Source organism: Mobula birostris, chromosome 7, assembly GCF_030028105.1.
Source record: "Mobula birostris isolate sMobBir1 chromosome 7, sMobBir1.hap1, whole genome shotgun sequence".
NCBI lineage: Eukaryota > Metazoa > Chordata > Chondrichthyes > Myliobatiformes > Myliobatidae > Mobula > Mobula birostris.
Window position 1 is genome coordinate 122201168 of NC_092376.1, and position 23913 is coordinate 122225080.

General features: G+C 39.7%; 1 protein-coding gene across 2 annotated transcripts in view; it reads right to left on the reverse strand.

Moving 5' to 3' along the window:
• cpeb4b (cytoplasmic polyadenylation element binding protein 4b) overlaps positions 1-20487 on the reverse strand; it is a 99101-nt gene extending 78614 nt beyond the window's left edge. For both annotated transcript variants that reach the window (XM_072263696.1, XM_072263695.1), the window contains exons 1-2: positions 19212-20487; positions 775-865 (exon numbers count right to left, since the gene is read on the reverse strand). In XM_072263696.1, coding sequence (XP_072119797.1) covers positions 775-865; positions 19212-20222 — 1102 coding nt within the window. In that variant the 5' untranslated portion in view covers positions 20223-20487. The remainder of the gene's footprint in view (positions 1-774; positions 866-19211) is intronic.
• Between the last annotated feature and the right edge of the window lie 3426 nt (positions 20488-23913).

Genomic DNA, 23913 nt, shown 5'->3' on the forward strand with positions numbered 1-23913 from the left:
GAATGAAGGGGTTAACATATGAAGAGCATATGAAGGTTTGGACCTATACTCACTGGAATTTAGAAGAATGCGTGGGGATCTCATTGAAACCTACTGAATGTTGAAAGAACTAGACAAGGTGAATGTGGAGAGGATATTCCTTCTTATGGGGGTATCAAGAACTAGAGGGCACAGCCTCAAAATTGAGCGGTGACCTTTTAGAATAGAAGCAAGGAGGCATTATTTTAGTCAAAGAGTGGTGAATCTGTGGAATTCTCTGCCACAGACTGTAGTGGAGGCCAAGTCAGTGGGTATATTTAAAGCAGAAGTTGATAAGATTCCTGATTGGGTCAGGGCATCAAGGGATATGGTGAGAGATGTATCAAGGGATATGGTGAGAGGTGTATGGGCTTGAATGGGATTCGAGATCAGCCATGATGAATGATGAAATGGCAGAGTGGACTTAATGGGCTGAATGGTCTAATTCTGTTCCTATGTCTGATGGATTAAAAGTAGGAGCACAGCAGGGGTGGAAAGGAGAAAATTTTGTTCTGTATAACTATTATCAATTTGTCAACAGTGTCATTGCCATATATAATTTATTCTTTCTCTTTTTATGAATGAAACTATTTTTAAAATGTAAATCTTAGCACCATTTGGCTTAATTCAAATCCATATTATTTTGCTTCACATACTTAAGGAGAAAGAAATGTTCTGTACCTTCCAAAACATTATTCTTGTTATGGCAAAAACCTCAATATAAAATTGAAAATGCATTTCAAAGCTTTCACTTACCTTTAAGAGGGTCCTGTTCAGCTCTCATGATGTCAATCAGTGAACTCTCCAATGAGTGCATGTTTAAAGTGTCATATAATCTAGTTCGATCCTGGAAAAAGAAATCATCTTTGTTTAAATTCTGAAAACAAATCATGGTGAAAATTGAAATATTAGTGAACATTAGTTACTTCCAAACTAGCAGTAGGGTTTTTCTCAAATTTATTAAATTTACAATTATGAAATATTCAAATAATGACATTTTCAAAGGCTAAACATTTTAGTAATTGAATTATTACTGCAAGTAAGCAATCCTTTGGAAATGTGAAAGAATTATTTTTCATCTAAAACTGCTGTAAAAACTCAGCTACAATTTAAAAATGTAGAAACAGTTTTCCTTTCAAACTCACTTCAAGAAACAAAGTGCAAGATTTAATGCAGATGAATAGACTTTTTTGTACAAATCATAAAAAAAAGTTCAAGGTTCTGCTTGAAAAATTGTTGAATATGTCATCGAACATTACAAAGTTATACAAAACACTAATCATTCTTCGTTGGCCAGCGTAATTAAGACTACTTCAAAAGATAAAAGCAAAATATGTCAAGTTATAGTTAAAGAATGGCAGAGCAGGTAAACGGAAATGAATAGCCACAATATCCTTAGAGCATTAAAATATCAAGGAAAATGTCACAAGCAGCAATTATGAATCCCAGGTACCTTTTCCAAATTAAAACATAGGTACAGATGGAGAAAGGGAGGACCACATTCCAAATTAGTTTAGAAAACGAATGCCCGGAAGGTACAAAGTTCAATGAAGAAACACTTGAAGAAAAACTACAAAACTCAGTAGAGGGACATTTAATTTTCCAAGCTGTGTTGAAGAAGCCTATCATGAATGAGCACCAAGTTTATTATGAAAAAAAATTTAGCCATGGGATGGATAGTTGAAATGTTAAAATAGGAATGTTTGGTTTCAGTGACTGCTGTGCAGGCACACCTAGACCTCTTCAGACACAAACATTTTCCAAATATATATTAATCACTCATGTTACACTGCATTTATCATGTACTATTTGCCAACATAAATAAGTCACTTTGTCAAGATACATCACATTTACTGATTCTTCATTATCCGATGCTAAAGGTGGCACCTTTGGTGTGTTGGACTCTGGAATGGAGAGCATTTAGCAATCAGATAAGGTTTCATTTTTCTCCTTTTCCTTAGAAGGGCTAGGAATAACAGGACATAGAAACTAGGCCAGTGGTATACTTTTTATGCAGGATGTGAGAGTTCAAAGATCTTCTAACATCCCTGGTGACTAGATCTGCAGTTAGTGTATTCCGTTGCAGCTCTCAGACTGCAGAGCAGTTGGATCTGCAGCAGGACTCACTATTGAGCACTGGTGAGGTGGGGTGGGGGGGGGGAGAAGAAGACAGAAAATGATGTATATACTAACATTAGTGAGCTAGCTGCAACATAACTATAGAAAGAATGATAGATGGCCATCAGGAAGGGCAGCAAGTGTCAGAGCATAATGTTGGAAACATTATTGCTCATTCCTCTCCAAAGCAGGTGCATAATTTTGGACACATTTGGAAGACTGGCCTTTGAGGAAAAAGGCAGGAACAGTCAAATTGTGGCACCACATTTGCACTCCAGGGAAGGGAAAAGTCTTGAGTAGTAGTGGTGGGAATTTCATTACTGAGTAGAACCACCACAATTCTGTAGCCAAGAAAAAAAGACACCAGTATAGTGTGTTGTCTCACTGAGGTTTAGGTTTGTAATATCTTGGATTAGGTACAGAATATTCTGATGGGGGAGGGAGAACAGCCAAAATATGATATTTTTAACAGGCAGAAAGAGTGATGAAGGCCTGCAAAGAGTTCAGAAGGTTATGCAGAAGGTATATGACTCTGATTTTAGGAACATTTTGTGCCATGAGTTTGTTTGATGGAAAGAGGGCAGGACAGATAGACAAAAGCTAAAAAGTGAGTGCAAGGAGAAGAGCTGTACAAGGAGGCCAGATTGTATCTAACCACACAGAGAAATGCTTGGGAGGGCTTAAACTAATATAAAGTGTGCGAAGAATCATAGCAGATGGAGACACCAACTTAAGTGTAAAGGATAAATCAAGTCCAATGGACAAAGCAGACAGATGTAGGGTAGGAAGCAGGCTCATATTAAGTTACTTTTATGCAAGTAACCTCACAGGCAAATCAGATGATCTCTGAGCAGGTGTCTACAAATGAGTTATGAGGAGCGGGTAGACAAATTTAATTGCATCACACCTCAATTTTCAAAACCAACAATACCCAAATCTTGTAAAACATTACACTAAATCCCTAAAAGGCAGCTGCTTCAACAAGTGCAGCAATTACATTTTAGTATTAAAATACACACAAGGATTTTGAGTTAACTACAGTTCAGGTCCAAACATTTAGAAAAAGCTCACACTAAGCTAGCAGTTCAAGCCAGTGTCTTGATGCAGCTTGCATGATGAAAGTTATTCAATAGTAGGACAGCTTGTTTCTCTGGAATCCAGAGAACAACCCATGTAGTCCAAAAACAGTTACATTTAAATCAACCCAGTTAATGCTTTAAAAAAAAAAATAGACAACCATTGCCTTGTTAACTTAAGTTTATTCCTTTGAGATCTCTGCAAAAACTGCTAACCAAATGTAGTTTTCAGTTCCAAACCCAAAATTATATACAACCAAGCACAGGTGCTCCAAAATACAAGCGCTCACATCCAATAGTTTTGCTTACATAAAGATAAGTCATCAAGGTGTGTGCAATGTCTACTGACTGCATTATTGGCATTCAGCCAGCCAAATTAGTTAATGTCTCAATCAATTTTGATAACATTTTCTAATGAATAATATCCAACATGATTTTTAAAGTTTACACTTGTGTGGAACCATAAACACTAACATTAAGACCATCCAACACTCTCATCCTCCAATCTCAGATGAAACTCAAGTATCTAACACAACCTAACATAATTGTATACACAACTTTAAATTTGCATTGCAATGATACAGCAATATCTTGGTCGCATACATTCTACAGGTCAACCTTCACTAATCCGACTACCTGTAATCCGGTTCCTTCGATAACCCGGCACTGATTATGCTTAATGCGATCCTTCTGTAATTTGGCATTTTCACTAATCCGGCACTCCTCAGGTCCCAATGGTGCCGGATTAGTGAAGGTCGACCTGTAATAATTTATAGCTAAAAGTATGAAAGTAGTGTCAAAGCTCTTCTACTACTACCAGTCCGGGTTACTTCTAAAAAAAATGTGCAGTGTTAAAGGAATGCAGATAAGGTTTTCAAGAGCTGGTGACAAGATTGAACACTCACATAACAATGGCAGCATTTTAAAAGTACTTTTTTTGCATTTCTAATACTGCTCTACACACTATTTTGATTAGACCAAAGGAAAACCACAAAAAAAGAAAAGTTCATCTCTTTTTTGGAAAATATTTAAATACCTGCATGAAAAAAATCAATTTTCATTTCCTTTCCACTTTAAATAGTCTATTAATTGAGTAATTTTATCTTGAGTATGATAGACCCTGAAAAAGTACATGGACAGCTCATGAATCTGATAGCAAAAGAGGGAAATAATTGTTGTAGGCCCAGAAATCTCAGTTAAGCATCATTCTCTGAAATTAGAGCCAGATCTTTGAAGACTACATTTCCAAACAACTTCTACAAGAAAGGCTCGTAATAGATTCAAACCTATTTCTGCTAATCATAATTAATGCTACTACTGATTGTTCAAATTTAAATCAACATTAATACTTATGCTTGATAAATACATATTAAAGGATAGAAGACAGATACACTCTTAAAAAATAACCCATCTCCTTGATCAGCAGAGTAGAGTGGCTAGAGGGCAGTGTGCCACGAGATTCCACAGAGCCCAGGATCAGATCCCCTGCTCCTCGTTGCACATGACCAACTTAAATATTGGCTTGCAGTTTAGAACATTACCCATCATCAAAACTGGCAATGTGAATTAGTGCGAAAGACAAAAATCTGGAGTGCAGGAAGACAATGGACTGATATGCAGTCTCAAATGTACTGAATGGAATTTAATTCAAAAAAAGGAGAGGCAATGCATGTAGAAGGCACATACTGTAAGGAGTACAAGACAAATTTCAAGATATTAAGTGTACAGGAACAGAAAAATCTTTTCTTACTGTATCAAATTGGTAAGACGTTTAAAACAGAGATGAGAGGCTTTCCTTCACTGGCAAAGACAAAATAAAAAATAGGGCTGACACGATAGAAAAGCCACCGTTAGCCAACTGCGTATGCAATTCTATTCACCACACAGCAGGAAAAATGACAATAGTACAAGTGTGCTGGGAGTACTTAAAAGGACGATGCCAAACCTTGGCAATTATTAATTAAGAAAGACTTTGTAAACTGGAAAAAGAGAAGAATAAAGGAAGATAATTTTTTTTAATATAAAATTATGACAGCACAAAAGGCAGAAATTATCATGCGTATGGTAAAGCAATTCAAGTGAAGTAGGAGTAACCAAAGTAGCTCAATACTTAGCCTTATGGACTTAATTGGTCAATAGACCATTTCCTGTGATAGAAGTTTCGATGAATCTATGATTAGAGGTTAAAGTGGTCTACGACTATTCCGATGAAATACTTTAATTTAATTGCTTTGAAGCATGGATAGTTATAAAGTCCTTCAGTAATGTTGTAATTCCAGCTAAAAGTCAGATGGGCAAAATGTCAAATCATAACACAAAATCACTCATCTATACTGGATCATTTGTAGATCCATCCAATTAAGTGTACTCTCTCTGCACTCCAACACTCCCAGAGTAACCCTACGGATCATTTTCAATTACTGGTTCTTGCCCATTACTTTTTAAACTGCTCCTGCCACATTTTAGACAGTACATTCCAGATCATAATAACCCACCTTAGTTAGGTCTGCCTGCTCTGAACTTTTATCATTTCAAATTTGTATCCATTTACCAATGCAGCTTTCGCAGAAAACCAGTTTTATAGTACTTTCATGATTTTGAGCATCTCTATTACTTTTTTATACAATCAGCTCCAGCTTTTCTAGTTTCCCCCACAGAACCAAAAGCTCTCATTCCAAGTACCGTTTGAAGTCTCTTTGCACTTCCTCCATAGTCCAGATTCTCTTCCTAAAGTACTGTCAAATTGCTCAATTTTCTTTACTTTCAATAATATCCTTGAAGGCAGCCTTAGCTTTGCAACTCTGATTTTCGAGCTAGAGTCTACCATCAAGACCTTAGTTTTGGCAGGCCATGTAGGATGCATAAACAGACTCTCAAAACAGACACTAATCCAAGCTCTACCTTGGGAAGAAATTACTTGGCTGATAGAGGAAAAAAAAAATCGCAATTGTATTGAAAGCTCATTTGATTCCTGGAATAAGGAGAAACTGGATAAAATAGTGCCGTATTGAATAGAGTCTAGAAACTCAAGAACTCAATAGCTGAATACAGAGAGGCTACTTCTGTTGGGATGTCCAGAACCAAAGGTTCCAGACAATTGATATGGGCATGTATTTAGGACTAAAAAGGGGTCCAGATGAAAGATTTCAGCCTGAAACATTGACTCTATTCCTCTGCATAAATGCTGCCTGACCTGTTGACTTCCTCCAGCATTGTATCTGTTATTCGGGATTTCTAGCATCGGCAGAATCTCTTGCTCAGGACTAAGAAGTGGCGCTTTCTTTACTCAGAGGGTGTCAAATGATGGATTTTCAATGACTGAAAGAACTGAAGGCCAATTTACAATATATTTAACCAAAAAGGTAGATTTCTAGATTATAAAAAGTATCACTGCAGACATCCCACCTCTCCCAGAAGTTCTGGGAGTCTCCTGCATATGAATAGTGGCTCCCTGATGCCCGCAAATTATATACAATATCACGGAAATCAATTTTTTTGAGAGCGAGCGAGAGAGAGAGTGCGTGAGAGCAAGCATGCAAAAGAAAAAGTAAGCGAGAGAGAGCAAGAGAGAAAGCAAGCGAGAGAGAGTGACAGAGCGCGAGAGAGAGAGCGCGAGGGCGCCAGGGCAGAGTATTCCAAAATAAAAAAAAAGAAAATATAAAACGTACATCACCCCAGACTACACTGAAGTGTACCCCTGCCTAATAGGGGTTAAAATAATGACAGTGTTGCTCGCTGCACTGTTTGCAACAGTGACTTTTCTATTGCCCATGGTGGGTTAAGACTGTAAAAGACATGTTGAGGTGAGTTTAACAGGTGTCATTCGTTCATTAGCATAGCTAACGTTATTTAAACTAGCTGGCTAGCTGATAAGGAGCTACTCTATTGCAGACATCCCACCTCTCTCGGAAGTCTCCCGCAAATTGACGGTGCTACCTCCCTGAAATCAGTTTTTGCAGGGTGGGATGTCTGTCACTGGATATGGAAATCAAGCAGGGTTAAGATATAAAAAATAGGGCAGTGACTGTATAGAAAGCAGCATACATGGGATGAATAAACCATTTTTATGTTTCTTATTTATATCTCCAGTAGATAAATGTAATTAACAAGCCTTTATCGACAGCACTACCATCTTTGATATCAATTATTGTTCTAAGACTAACAATCCCTGTCTGTTCCTACCCTTCCCTGCAGTTTAAGTTTTTACCTAACTTTTCCAATGAAAACATCTTGAAGTTAAAATAGTCGCACTGCTTCCATTTCATTACCCAAATATTTCAGCATTTTTTGTAAAAAGATTTTCAGAATCTTTTCTTAAAAAATTGATATTCCTTATCACAATTAGAAATTAAACTGAAATTGTAGTTTAATTGTAGCATCTTTATCCATCAGACCCATGAATAAAGATGCTTTCCAATCCCTATTTGTCCTTAATACTTCATGCCACTTTACATACTGCTGCAATCCATGTGCAGTTTTTTTTTAAAAATGCATTGTGTCATGTTAGGAGTTTCAGATTTTGGAGAACTTTTGCCATGTATTTTGTGAATAACAGTCACCTGAAGGAAATAGTTGCTTAAGGCTGTGGATGACAGACCAATTAAAATGGTGGGTTTATTTTCCTGTCAAGCTTCCCGTGTTGCAACGCTCCACTTAACCAGGCACAAGGATACCATTCTTTTCACAACATTAACAGTAGAAAGGTTCTGAGAAGTCAAGAGGCAAGTCATTCTTATGCTTATACTTAGACCTGCTCCTGTAGGCACATGTGTATAACCAGTCTAGTCTAGTTTCTGGTTAATGGTGATGACAAGTCATTGAACATTATTCCCAAAAAATATTTTCAGATGGCCAAAGGCAAAGTTATCACAGACGTGCATGTAATAATTACATAACAATATATCCACCATTGTTATGAACACAAGACAATGATGTATTGGAAAGTAAAACAAGGAAGATTGATTTTAATATGACATGCTGAATGCTCCAAGAACATAGTTTTTCATATGCACGGAAATCTCATCCTTGATAAAAGTGGATTGGGAGCAGCTACTTTCAATTATGTTTATAGGCAATCAACGGAGGCACTTGGAAGAAATGAATGAGTTTGGGACACCATTTCCATGAAGAGACAGAGGTTTGGGCAAAGAAATAAATACAGCTTATGACAAATTTAAGATTACTTAAAATTCTACAGGAACAGGGAAGGTGAAAGGTAGTATTTAAAGTAATTAGATGGGTAAATAAGAGCACAAAATAGCTCTCGTGGGTAAGATTATGAAAAATACCATAAGTATATTAAAGGCAGAGGGTTGACAGGTAATGATCAGGGTCCATTAGGAACTCTGTGTGGAACTTGAGGACATGGTGTGGGGGGGGGGAAAGAAAAGAAGAGGGAGAAAAGGTCTTAACTGATATTTGTCATCTATATTTACAATGTAAAATGCAATTGAAGAACTCAAGGAGGGAAGGATGGTAGTCGGGTGGTTGGAATTCTAGTCTAGATTGACCTAGAAGGCTTATACATGGATAAATCTCCATTGTCTGATGGGATGCATCCAAGAATGAGGTTGTGTTGGGACCAAAAATTGTTTTAAGCTTCTTTGGCCAGATGACTGGAGGAGGGCAAATATAGGACCTTTATTAAAGGGTAGCAGGAATAAGCTTGATAAATTACAGGACAGTAAGTCTAACATTAGTGGTAGGGGATATTATGGAAAAAAAAGCTGAACATTTGGAAGGATATGCCGTGATTAAGGATAAGCAGCATGGCTTTAAGGAAATACTTCTAAATGATTTGAATTTTGTGAAGAGTAATGATCATTCCCATGAGGATAGAATTGATTGGGGGTCATCTATATGGAATTCATTAAGGTCAATTCCAAAGCCCCACACAGAAAGCTGGCCCAAAAGGGTGACGTTTCATCCCATGAGATCCAGGACAAATTAGTAAATTTAAAAAAAACATTCAGTTGGTGATGGGCAGAGCATTGTTTTTGCAATTGGAAGCCTGTATAATCCCCATGACCTGTACTATGGGGATTAATGCTGGAAGCTTTGCTGTTTGCTATAATGTACTCACAATCTGAATGCAAATGTATGAAATGTGATTAATAAACTTAGATAACTTAAAAATTGGTGAGTTGCTCCTGGTGAATAGTACAACCTTAAACTACAAAATGATGCTAATCATTTAACATGGACAGACAACTTGCAGATGAAAAGTATTCTTGAAAATTGCAAGTCAATAGATTTTGGAAGATCCAATAAGGGTGAGATATACACAATACATGGTAGGATTCCAGCACCACAGGTAAATAAGGAGGTACTCAGAATATGCACCTTCATTAGGCAGCACAGAATGCAAAAGCAGTGGAAATATACAAAACATTAGGTCATTTTGGTTGTCACACTATAGGAAAGATGATTGGATGATTGTACAGAAAGAGGCAGAAGAGATGATATTGGCTAAAATGAAGTGTGTATAAGAGATTAGACAAGCTGAGTTTGATTTTTTAAGAGCAGAGAGGATTAAGGCAGGACTGAATTGCAATATACAAATTTGAGGGACACAGGAAGGAGAAATACTTCCTGCTGCCTTCCCTTAGTAGAAGCAAATATAACCAAAATTTGTAGGTTAGCTGTAGGCTTGAGGGATGGAGGCAGAAGGTAGCCCCAATATTTATTAAGCAATCAGAAGACTATTTGAAATACTATCGGCATGGATGGATACAGGCATTAGCCACAAGTACCAGATCCCTGCCAATATATGATGGGCAAAACAGCTATAGGAACCAGAACAGGACTTTTGGTCCATGAAATCTGTATCAAACATGATGCCGAATTAAACAAACTCTATTCTGCCTGTATGTAATCCATATCCTCCATTCTCTACAAATTCACATTTATCTAAATACCCTTACTGTATCTGCTTCCACCGCTATGCATGAAGCCCATTCCAGGCACCTGCACTGCTCTACATGTGAGTAAAAACAAACTTACATCAAATCTCTTTTACACTTACTGCCTCCCACCTTAAGTGCATGTTCAGAGTGCATGCATTACTAAATGACAATAAAAGAGGACTGCGTGTCCTCATGACCTAATCTAATAACCAAACCTTAAAAGGCTAATTTAACGTTCCCTTTTCAAACTTGTCTTTCTTGTTTTCCCCCATCATGTATTTCTCAACTAATGCATTTCTGTAGAGATTTGCATCTTGACACCTGTGACTACCTACTCAGTTACCCGTTTTAACTTTTACTTTAAGATTTTCCCTTACCATCCTCCTAAATGGCTAAAACAATTTTTAGTGCAATGCAGGCTTCTAGGAACTAAAACGATCCAAATATAATAATGCACAGAATGTTTATAACAGCAACCCAGGTATCTTATAATAGCAAGAGAAAGTTAAAATTACTCTGGCAGAAGCCCACTTTTATACCTTACAAATCTGCTTTGGGCAGGATTTCCAAATGTACAACAAAACTTTAATGTACTCATTAAATGCACTACATGGTGGATTGTGGTTAATTGGGGTTACCATTTATTTGCGACAACTCTTTAAAGCTTAAGTAGCGTCAGTTGTGTGTCTGTATTCAAAAAGCAGTGATTTTTGTCATTGATAGTTGGCAAGAAATAAAACCACAATTCAGAACTGTTCTGCTCATTGCAGTTTCAAGCATTCAGACTTAGAAATTGTAGAAATGGCTGGGAGTGAAAAAGAAACATTTCACTACTTCAAATAGGAATTATGAACAACTGAAGGTACCAATAATCACCTTGAAAGTTACAATACAAATGAATGAAGGTTTGGAGGATGAAATCATCAACAGCATTATCTGGAGACAGTCCATTATCTGCACTGATTTTTAAATTTATTTAGATACAATGCAGAATAGGCCCTTCAAGCCACCCCACCCAGCAATCCCAATTCAATACTAGCCTAATCGTGGGACAATTTAGAATGACCAATCTACCAACTGGTAGGTCTTTGAACTGTGAGAGGAAACTAGAGTACCCGGAGGAAATCTAATTGGACATGGGGTGAGTGTACAATTTCTTACGGGCAGTGGCGGGAATTGAACCCAGGACACTGGTATTGTAAAACGTTGTACTGACCACTGTGCTACCATGCCACCCCATTTCGTTCATTTACAGTCAAAAGGACATGATAAGGATGAATTTCTCCATTGTTAAGTACTAGGAGTTTATACAGTTTTATAGTTTTTTATGATTTGTTACTCAGTTTCTCTTCTTACACCTTTTTAACTATTTCTATGAAGTTTGGCTATTTAGTACAGCCATTTAATTGGGTCAAAATGTACTGGTTCCGATGTGTCCCAATTAACCAATCTACTCTATGCCAGAAGTTCAAGAGTGTCAGGGGACAGAAGTGTGTGAAGTTGCCATTACTTGGGAGGTTTTTGGGAAACTAAGGTCTGAAGATAGCTAGGTCACCTGGCCCAAATAGTATACACCCCAGGATTCTGAAAGAGGTGGGAGATTGTGGAGACATTAGTAATGGTCTTCCTAGAATCACTAGGTACTGGCATAGATCGGGAGGACTAAAATTCCACTCTTCAAGAAAGGAGAGAGGCAGAAGAAAGGAAATTATTGGGCAGTTAATCTGACCTCAAGTGGTTGGGAAGATGTTGGAGTCGATTGTTAAAGATGTGGTTTCGGGGTACAAGGAGGCAGATGATAAAATAGACTGTAGTCAGCATGGTTTCCTCAACAGAAAATCTTAGCCAACAAATCTGTTGGAACTCCTTGAAGAAATAGTAAGCAAGATAGGCAAAGGAGAATCGGCTGATGTGCACTTGGATTTTCAGAGCGACTTTGACAAGGTGCTACAGATGAGGCTGCTTAACAAGTTTAGGGCCCTTATTATTACTGGAAAGATACTAGCATGGGTAAAGCAGTGGCTGATTGACAGGATGCAAAGAGTGGGAATAAAGGGAGCCTTTTTCTGGCTGGCTGCCAGTGACTTGTGGTATTCCACAGGGGTCTGTGTTGGGATTGCTTCTTTTTAACGTTACACGTCAATGACTTGAATGACAGAATTGATGGCTTTGTGGCCAAGTTTGTGGACATTACAAAGACAGGTGGAGGGACAGGTAGTTTTGAGGAAGTGAGAGGTTATCAGAAGGACTTAAGATTAGGAGAATGGGCAAAGTACTGGCAGATGGAATATAGTGTTGGGAAGTGCATGGTCATGCACTTTGGAAGAAATAAACACAGACTATTTTCTAAATGGAGAGAAAATCCAGAAAAAAAATGGGTGCAAAGGAACTTGGGAGTCCTTTTGCAGGATTCCCTAAAGGTTAATTTGCAAGTTGAGTCAGTAGTGAGGAAGGCAAATGTGATGTTAGTATTCATTCCAGGACTAGAATATAAAAGCAAGGATGTAATACTGAGGTTTTATAAAGTGCTGGTGAGGCCTCACTTGGAGTATTGGGCCCCTTATCTTAGAAAGGATATGCTAACATTGGAGAGGGTTCAAAGGAAGTTAATGAAAATGATTATGGGATTGAAAGGCTTGTACATAAAGAGTTTGATGGCTCTGGACCTGTCCTCATTGAAATTCAAAACAATGAAGGGTGACTCAGTGAAATCTACTGAATGTTGAGGGGTCTTGATAGAGAGGTGTGGAGAAGTTGTTTCCTATGGTGGGGGAGTCTAGGACTAGAGAGGACAGGGGCATCCTTTTAGAATGCAGATGAGGGGGAAATTTCTTTTGCCAGAGTGTTGAATCTGTGGAATTAATTACCACAGGTGGCTATGGAGGCCAAGTTATTGACTATTTAAGACAATACTGTTGTTTGGCATCTGTCTGTCACGAAGGACAATGGGTGATCACCATCACAAGCCTGGGCGGAAAGTACGGAGATCCCCAGATGCCCAGTCATCAAGATCGCCCTCTCAGCCTCACCAGTGTAATCCAAATAAAAGCTTTGAAGCAATACATTTGACATCAGCTTGGCTGCGGAAGCTACTGGAAGGATGTTCAATGACACCCAGCCGCCTTAGGGGTTCCACTCCAGATTTGTTACCTGGGTTGACTGCCGTAGCCTTCACCTCTCCCAAGACTGCCCACGAGGCAGTGGGGCTACCTACCTATAGCTGAGGATCTGGGACCATAAGATATAGGGGAAGAATTAGGCCACTAAGTCCATCGCATCTGCTCCACCATTTTATCATGGCTGGTCCAATTTTCCTCTCAGCCACAACCTCCTGCCTTCTTTCTGTATCCCTTCATGCCCTGACCAATCAAGAATCTATCAACCTTTGCTTCAAATATACAGCAGCCTGTGGCAAAGAATTCCACACATTCACCACTCTCTTGCTTAAGAAATTCCTCCTCATCTCCATTCTGAAAGGACACCCTTTTATTCTGAGGCTGTCCCCTCTGGACTTAGACTCTCTTACCATAGGAAACATTTTCTTCATCAAGGCCTTTCACCATTCAATGGGTTTCATTAAGGTCACCCCTCATTCTACTGAATGCAGGCCCAGAGCCATCAAATGCTTTTCATATGACAAGCAATTCAATTCTGAAATCACCTTCTTGAACGTCCTTTGAACCCTCTCCAGTTTCAGCACATCCCTTCTAAGGGGCCAAAACCTGCTCACAGTACTCTAAGTGAGGCCTCACCCGTGCTTTATAAAGTTTCAACATTACACCCTGGCTTTTATATTCTAGTCCACTTATTTAAAGGTAGAGGTTGATAAATTCTTGATTAGTCAGGGCATGAAGGGACACGAGGAGAAGGCAGGGGACTGGGGCTGAGAGGGAAAGTGGATCAACCATGATGAAATAGTGGATTAGACAATGGGTCAAAGGGCCCAATTCTGCTTCTATATCTTTTACAAGTGTCCCCCGCTTTTCGTACGTTCGCTTTACAAAACCTCGCTGTTACGAAAGACCTACATTAGTTACCTGTTTTCACTAACAGAAGGTGTTTTCACTTATCAAAAAAAGGCAGCGCGCGCCCCGAGCAACCAAGTTCCTCCCTCGGAACTGCATTCTAGCCGGCATTGCTTAAACACGTGCCCATGAGCATATGTGCTTTATGTCGATTTATTTTGAGAATCCGTTAGCAAGATGAGTTCTAAGGTATCAGAAAAGCCTAAAAGAGCTTGTAAGGGTGTTACACTTAGCGTAAAACGAGACATAATTAAGCGTTTCGATCGTGGTGAACGAAACAAGGACAAAGTGAGTTTGGCTTGTGGAAGTTGACGAAGATGATGTTGAAGAGGTTTTGGCATCTCATGACCAAGAACTGATAGATGAAGAGCTGATGCAATTGGAAGAGGAAAGGATAACAATCGAAACCGAATGCGGTAGCGAACGGACCGAAAGTAAAGTCGTCCAGGAACTGAACGTGAAGCAACTGCGTGAGCTTTTTGCTGCAATGATCGCAGAAAAGTACAACTTTAATTTTGAAAGGGCACGTATGTATAGGCCATATTTGCAGGATGGTTTGAGTGCTTACAAAGAACTGTATGATATAAAAATGCGTGAGGTTATGCAGTCAAGCATACTGTCGTTTTCCAAGCCTTCCATATCAGCCGCGGTTGACGACGAACCTCGACCTTTGACATTGAGGCAGGCAGAGATAGAAGAAGATGACCTGCCTGCCCTGATGAAAACAGATGACCATGAGATGACACCTCAGTGTCCCACCACTCCAGTAGTTCCAACCTCCGGGCCACAGGCCCGTGGCGTAGACGGTGGGGACCACTGCACCACCCCAACCTCCACGACTCAGCCTAACACACCATCACCAGTGGGCTCGGCGTTGTCTTCCCGATTCGGGTAAGTGATACTACACTGTACATACATTATTTCTACTTTATATAGGCTGTGTATTTTTATGTGTTATTTGGTATGATTTGGCAGCTTCATAGCTTAAAGGTTACTGTAGAGAGTGTTTCTGCCGAGAGCGCTTGCATGAAATTTTCGCTACGGTGGACAGTGCGGCAATGATTGTAGAAAAGTATTTCTACTTTATATATACTGTGTATTTATCATATCATTCCTGCTTTTACTATATGTTACTGTTATTTTAGGTTTTGTGTGTTATTTGGCATGATTTGGTAGGTTTTTTTTGGGTCTGCGAACACTTGCAAAATTTTCCCATATAAATAAATGGTAATTGCTTCTTCACTTTACGACATTTCGGCTTACGAACCGTTTCATAGGAACACTCTACCTTTGGATGGCAGGGGAAACCTGTAGTCTTGTATCAAAATGTTTACCAGTTTATACTATAACACATTTTAGTATATTTAGTGCAATCAATATTTACATGGTACTTGCTCTTCTACTCACCCATATCCATTTCACTGATTCAGAAAGTATACCTCAAGACAACCATTTGATCTATCATTTGCTTCCAATACGGCCTTTTTCCACTGCGTACAAGTCTCTTTTCACATTGCACTTTTAAAAGTACTTTAAAACCCACTTATTCCCAATCTACTTAAGTGGCCTATAATTCCTGAAAGCATTTAATCTTTCACATTTGTCATAGGTTAGGTACCATCAGCAAGTACTCTATGGTTTAAAAATCCTATCAGTTTAATGAGAGTGAAAAAAATCTGTCTAATGAAGAATAATTAATGCATCAAGGAACTCAAATGACAGCCTAGTGGGGAGCCAAAAAACGAACATTTTTGTAAAAAAAGTAACATATACAAAATGCTGCAAGAACAACGGTCATGCAGTATCAATGGAAATGAATAAACAGCCGACATTTCAGGCTCAGACACTTCATCAGGAACATCAACTATTTATTCCTTTCTATTGTTGCTGCCTGACCTGCTGAGTTCCTCCAGCATTTTGTATGTTACTCTAGATTTCCAGTATCCGCAGAACATCTTGTGATTATATTGTACTATACAGTTCCAATAAAATTAAACTCAAATTTGACTATGATTCATTACATCTAAAATTGTAGGCAATTAATATTTACTAAATAACCCATAGCCACTAAAAACTTGCAATCACAATCTATTGTATTCCAAGAAAACATCACAAATGGGCACTGGAAAAAAAGCTATAAAATGATAGCCTATTTCACCTTCTACAGTTACTAGGCCAACTGCCCAATGATTGTGAAATTGCCCATTCTTTTAGAATATCTGCAAAAAGACTTCCACTACTCAGATACAATTTCAGTTCCAACAACCATCTCCCCTACTTATCTCATTGTAATCTATAAAGCCTTTCATTTGCTTTAAATGCTCAGTAGATATATAAAGTCTTCATTCCCAGGCATATGCTTCTATCTCTGTGCTGCAGATTCATTTGGCAATAAAAGGTTAAGTGCACATACAGCATCTGTATTACAATTAAGCAAAAGCTCCATTTTGGTCTGCTGACTTTTCCAACTGGAATGGTTAATACAACCAAACATCACTATTGTACATTATACCTTTTAAAAATGTATTCAGCTCGATTTTACAAATAAACTTACAAATGAAAGCCAAATGACAGTCTCCTACAGCTCTAACTCTGATCTAGCTAAACTTCAGACAGCCGTCGATACCTAAGTCATAGAATATTTTCTATTAGTTTTCATTCCTGCAAATAAACCTGAAAGCAGCCTCTTGAATATCATTTGGAAACTCCATTCCCAACTGAACAATTCTAGTTTAAAAGATTTAGTTCAACGAGTTACTAAATTTTTGAACCATACCTAGTTCCCTTCAAATACTCAAACAACAGGAATACTGCAGATGCTGGAAATTCAAGCAACACACATCAAAGTTGCTGGTGAACGCAGCAGGCCAGGCAGCATCTCTAGGAAGAGGTACAGTCGACGTTTTGGGCCGAGACCTTTCGTCAGGACTAACTGAAGGAAGAGTTAGTAAGAGATTTGAAAGTGGGAGGGGGAGGGGGAGATCCAAAATGATAGGAGAAGACAGGAGGGGGAGGGATGTCCATGATCCTCTCATATACCTTTTGCCAATCACCTGTCCAGCTCTTGGCTCCATCCCTCCCCCCTCCTGTCTTCTCCAATCATTTTGGAACTCCCCCTCCCCCTCCAACTTTCAAATCTCTTATTAACTCTTCCTTCAGTTAGTTCTGATGAAGGGTCTCGGCCTGAAACGTCGACTGTACCTCTTCCTAGAGATGCTGTCTGGCCTGCTGCGTTCACCAGCAACTTTGACGTGTGTCCCTTCAAATACTTGTGCTTTCTTACATTTCAAAATTATCTTGTTTGACACTTTATGTATAAGATCTTAAGATAGGAGCAGTTGTCAAAATCTGGATCTCTTTGCCATAAGCTACACAATAAAAGACCCCCATTAAAGTCTTCATATACAGTTTTACAACAAAAACATTAAGCTGATAGACATGATCCACAGCAGTTATTGGAACATGTGGAATTAATGCTCCAAGGATCTAGATTTTTGAAGTTTCCTCCAACTACAACACCCTTCATGACCAAAAAGCTTGCCTCATTAACTGTCATTTTGACAAAATAATATTGTGGGTAACTGTTTCTTCTGACCATGTTGAGTCTTGCTCAGAAATAATACAAATCATTCTTCTGTAAAAGTCTAATTTATAGCAAATACTTAGGTATTTTTGTTCTTAACTGTTCAATAGTTTAGCTACCTAGATTATGACAACATTGAGACTCAGCCTATTAATGTTTCTATCAGCAGAAATAAAGTACAAGGCTACTGCAACTGAATACTGGCAAAATATACATAAGCTTTCTCGTTCAGAGCAAGTTGTCTTACATTGTAAAAAAAAGTGTTATCTATGAAATTATTCATTTAGTGAGTCCTCCAATTGTTGACTCCAATCATAGCACAATTTCCAAGCAGTCGTGTGCTTGCCTGATTAAGACTCTGAATGTATGTACGGTAGCAATATTCAGTCATCTATTGGCCAGAAGAAATGGTACCATAGTTAAATTATGGCTTGTCTTGTGAGAATAAATGCTCTTATTATTAAAGATAATACCAGGTCAGTGAATATTAAATCCCATTTAAGAATTCAGAGCATTTATTTTGTTATGGCATGCCATAACCAGACTATTGTACTATTTCTTCTGACCAATCGATGACTGAAGATTGCTACCAGGCATTCAAGGCCTTGATCAGGCAAGCACACATCTGCTTGGAAGTTTAAAATGAGATCTGCAGTGTATGACTCTTCTTAAAAGCTAACACTATTCATGTGTTGTTCATTGCTTTGCCAAGTTTAAACAAAAGAACAAAAATTCTTAAAGATGTAACTGGAAAATTACTACCAGAAATCCTGTAATTTTTACATTATCAAAAGGGATAAAATGTTATTATTTTAATGTATTGAGGAAGAGATACTGTATGAAATTGCCAAGAAACCTAAAATGCATTTTATGTCTTTGCGCTCTACTGCTGCCGCAGAACAACATATTTCCTGTCAAGACATTGATAATAAGGCTGATTGAGTATTTATGCAGTTTGATTTATTAATCTCTAACGGACTAAACTTTGAGCTACAACATAAAAATACCAAAAATCACCTACTATCGTCCCAGAAAGAGATTTTGCCCATTGTTTAACAAGTGGAGATAATTTTTCCCTATCTTGAAACCCTGGAAAAGGAATTTCTACACATTAGCTTCCTGCAAGTTGCTACAAAGATCTTTCCAGAATAAACTACAGAGCAATGGAATCAATACATTCCATCATCATTAATCTCACTGTCAAAAACATCCATTGATAAATATTATAATTGCAAGATAACTTGCATAACAATAATTTGATTTCAAGTAGCTTGCTGGAACCGCTCATCTCAAATTTAAGAAAACAGTGAACAATAAAAGAACTGCAGCATCCGAGGGGAAATGATACTGAACACTAAAGCGTTTTGCGGTATTTAAAAGGCAATTATCCATATTAAAATAAAGATGGACTGGTCTTTGCCAAGGTTTTTACCTAATTTGAAATCAGACTCTACAGATGAGCCCAGTCGGACTCTGCGCTTCTCACCTGAAACGGTAAAATATCGTTCCTCAGCATGCTGTCCTCCATCCAAGACTTGGGCTGGAAGGCTGAGCTGGATCTCGAGTACTTGTGCGCCGGGATGTGGTTGCCGGGGAAAGGTTTCTTCATGGGGGAGATGGAGTTGAGGGCTGCCATGCCGCGGCGGTGATCCCGACCTTGGGACCCACCCCAGACACCGACGCCGCCGCCGCCGGAGCTCCAAGACGACGAGGAAGACGAGGAAGGCGACGGGCTTTGGTAGCTGCTCCACGGGGAAGGGGGTTTACTGAGGCTGTTGGCCAAGTGAGGCAGCTGGTTGAAAGCATTTCTGTGCGGGAACGGGCTGGCAGGAGACCTCCGCTGCTGCTGCTGGTGGTGGTGGTGCGGCGGCGGCGGGTGGTGCGGGTGGTGGTGCTGAGACAGGGCCATCTGGGGCGAGAAGCTGCCTCCGAAGCCGGGGCTGACATGGTGGGGGAAATTCTGGAACAGCATCGCCCCGTTGGCGGAGGGAGCAGGGACGCCCTGGTGGAAGAAATTGTCCTCGCTGACGGTAGGAGGAGTCATCGCTGCTGACCAGTTGCTGAAACCGGTCAGGGAGGATGTTGACGAGGTGAGGGACGGCGTCCCGGTCGTGCCGAGCCCCGAGGAAGGAGGGTCGTGGTAGTCAAAGCCGGGCAGGATCGGCGACTCCATCCTCAGCTTCTCCTTGGCGCCGGCGCCCCCGCTCTCCTCCTCGGACTTGGGCGACTCGGAGAGGATGACTACTTCGGGGGCAGCAGCCTGATCCAGCCGGGGGGAGAGCTGCGGCGGCTGGGGCTGGGGCTGGGGCTTGGGTTTCTCTGACAGCAGCAGATCATCTTGCATGGTCTGGATGGCCGAAGCAGGGAAGAGCCAAGCCGAAGTGGAGGCGCTGCAGAAGCTGGCGGCGCTCTGCTGCTGGTGATATCTGACTGGAAAAGCTACCTTACTGTTGGTATTATTGGTCTGAACTAGTAAACCGAACCCGTAATCCCCCATCGAGCGTGACGGCCGCACCACTGCCCCCTCCCTACCCCTCCTGGTTCTCTTCTTAAATATATAAAGAAAATCATAAAAGGGGGGAAAATGTCGCGTCACCGCCCTTTCGGCACCACTTTTTTGCCTCAGAAAATCCAATTAACTGTTTCCAAACCAACAGCTTTTTTCCCCCCTCCTCTTCGACCGGCTTCTCTCACATACCGAGCCCTGGTCTCACATTATAGGTACGTATGTTTATACTAATCAGATCGCCTGCTTTCAACCCCCCCCTTCCCCCGAGGAGAAACTTCTTTCTCGGCCCCCCTCCCCGATCTTTCCTCCCTCCCCCGCCTCACACTCCTCACTCTCCGCTCGCCTGGACCGACAGACTGAGCGCAATGACAAGAGGCGCGAGCTTCTTCCTGTTCGACGGTTTTCAGGCTCCTCCCCCTGCCGGCGCCCCATTCGCCCTCCGCCTGACGCGAAAGGGGGATGAGAGAGAAAAACAACACCGGCTTTCTCTTCCGGTTCGACAGTTTCAAGGTGCCCTCGGCCGGCCCGTTTGCCTGTTTAGGTTGCGTCACAAACGGGAAGTACGCACGTGGGGGCACGCGCTGATTTTGAATGGGAGTTCTAACCGGTCAGTGCGGAAGCGGCCTGTGCCAATGGTTGTGCTGAAGGCGAAGGGTGAGGAGGCAGGGTCTGTCATCTAGTACATTAGCAGAGGATTGTCAAATGACAGGTTCCCCCCGGGCCGGCTGCTCTATTGACCGACAAACACAAAATGTCCCGGCCGTCGATGACTTGGGTCACTTCTTCCGGCATTTGCCTGCTGCTCAAGATTTCCAGCGTCTGCGGAGTCTCTTGTGTTTCCAGCCTTATCTTTGATGCAAATTCACTTTGCGAAAAAAAACACAACGATATTGCTTTGGGGCTGGAAGTGGTCCGCTGATGTCTCTCTTGTGGAGACTTTTATTTGGAAATTGTACTTTCTGCCTTCCTATATGACATGTTGTATCTTGCTTGCACGATCGACATCTTAACTCTTGAATTGATGGATTTTGCGGATGCTTGCATTGTGTAAATATAGATTAAAAGTAACTGGTCAATTACTCGAGGAAATTTACTCAATGTGGTAGGGGTCTTGTCGCTGTCTGAAGGAACAGTGGGAGCAATAAATATTGCCTTCATATTTAAATAATGCTTGTTTGTGTCCGTGTGTGGTTATAGAAGTGTGATCTGCTAGTTTACGCATCTAATGCTGAATGGAAAAACTAAGCTGATACATGCAATGCAATTTGAGGAAGAATGTTGCTGTTTACTAGAATTGGAATTCAATAATTTACTACAAGAATGAGTGATTCTGAAGTGTAAATATATATTTTGATTATTTCTGGCACAGGCGTAATGTGCCAAATGGTATCCTTCTGTGCTGTTTCATCTTGTGTATATTATAATGTGTTAATTTTGCTGAAACCCAATACCCTGCAAACCCCCCTCCCCCCCCCCAGAAATGAAGAATGGCAACTTAGAACCAACCAATCAAGGGTAATGAAAATGGCATAAATCAAAACACCTTAAAAGTCTTTGGAATAAGTAGACATTGCATGTTGATATTCAAGATCAAGCTGCTCTGCAACATTATATGAAATATGCACATGTGCTGAATTATTCCAGTCAATCATCCTCTGCTTCAGAGTTCTATGGATTAACAAGCTGGTTTGGAGCTTGATAATTTTTTCTGTGTATCAGAATACATGTCTCACTTTGCATTATAACTTTACAAAGATTCACAAACAGCAGCTTCCCCCTCTGCCATCTGATTTCTGAATGGGCGTTGAACCCATGAACACTACCTCACTACTTTTTTTATTTCTGTTATTCTGCACTACTTATTTAATTTAAATAGACAATGTACAGTAAATATACTATCATGTATTGCATTGTACTGCTGCCACAAAGACAATGAATTTCACAACATATGCTGGTGATATTAAATCGGATTCTGATTAAATGGTTATATATTTTCAAAGTCAAGTTTGATTGACATTATTTTCATAGCAGACATGAAGAAAGAAAAGCACATTACAAGAAGCATAGATATAAAAGATCCAATTTGGCATTTCTACAAAGAAGGGCATTAACGTTTTATCAGCCAATATTTATTCCTATCTACTTTGTAAGAAAGACCATCTAGTTGTAATTCATTTGTTTTTTTACTGGATTGTACACCAAATTCACTGATTTTTTCTTGCATGAAAAGATTAACAGCAAAATCACTTGACTGAATGTGTGCAGTCCTGGCAACTCTCAAGAAGCTTGACAGCCAGTAGGAGAAAGCAGCCTGCTTTCTTGGCACCCCATGGAACATACTAAACTTTGTTCCCTTGACTGCAGAGTGCAACATCTACCAAATACAATTGCAACAGTATGATCTTTACTACCACAGAGGACAAGGAGAACAAGTGCATGGAACATCACCACCTTCAGGTTCCCCTCGAAGGAACACACCAGCCTAACTTGGAGATTTATCATTAGCCCTTCATTACCGATGTGTTTAAATATTGGAACTTCCTTCATTAAAAGCTTGTAGGAGTACTTTATTGGAGCAATTACAGTGGTTAAAGGCAAAATATCTCATTAGCCTTGGACATCTTTATGACCCTTAGGCTTGGCAGGGTAGACATTGAGATATTTTAACCAATGAAGAGGGAACATAGTTGCAAAATAAAGGGCTACTCATTTAAAACTGAGGTACATTGAAATTTCTTTTTTCAGAGTAATGCATCTGGAAAATTTTCTTTGTTTACCTCCCCTAACTCCCCCCGCCCCAGCCAAGGGTGGCAGATAGATGGGAAGAGCAAAGCCTCTGAAACATTGAGGATTGAGGGTTATGGAGATCTGACATAGAAGATGAGTTGAAGCCAGCATAGATCAGCTATGATATTACTGGATGGTGGGACAGACTCAAGGGGCCTCATCGCTTATTCTTGCTGTTATTTTCTTACATTCTCAAGAGCAATTAAGGGTAGGCAATAGATACTCATTTGTGTAGCAACTCCCATGTTTCAAATATGAACTTTAAAGAGTAGTTCATTGGTTTTGAAGTACTCTGGGACTCCTTGTAATTGAAATAGCATACTTTCTTTTGATGTGTAGCTGAAAGGCTTATTAACCATTAAAAAGATGAATAATGTTCAATTCATTTGCAAAAATGAAAGCTCAAACAGTATACATACAATTCACAATGTTGATGAGTGAAAATGTTCTTGGGGGGTAAAGATGATTAAAATTTTATTCTTTATTTCTAGATGAATTTCTCTGAATTCTTTGTAATGCAAATACAGTTTGATTTATTCATTAATTATAAACCAATGGCCTCAATTATAAAGAGTAACTGTACAAATAGATTCATGGAGTACTAGATTAACAAAAGAAAAACAAGAAATCTGGTGAATTCCTGAGTTTCACGAAAATGACCTGGCCACATTCTAATGGTGCTAATTTTTCATAAAGGGTTATTGATTCTGTTGTTTCTTTTTATTTCTCACATGTGACATATCACCTGACAGAAGGGCAGTTTTTTTGAAGTGTTTTGATGTCGCGTGGCTAATGTACAGAAGGTACTCAAAATATAGGACGTAATAGCATTTTGCATACTTTGGCATTTCTTCTCAAACAACATTTACTGATTTGGGTTAGTATTTATCTA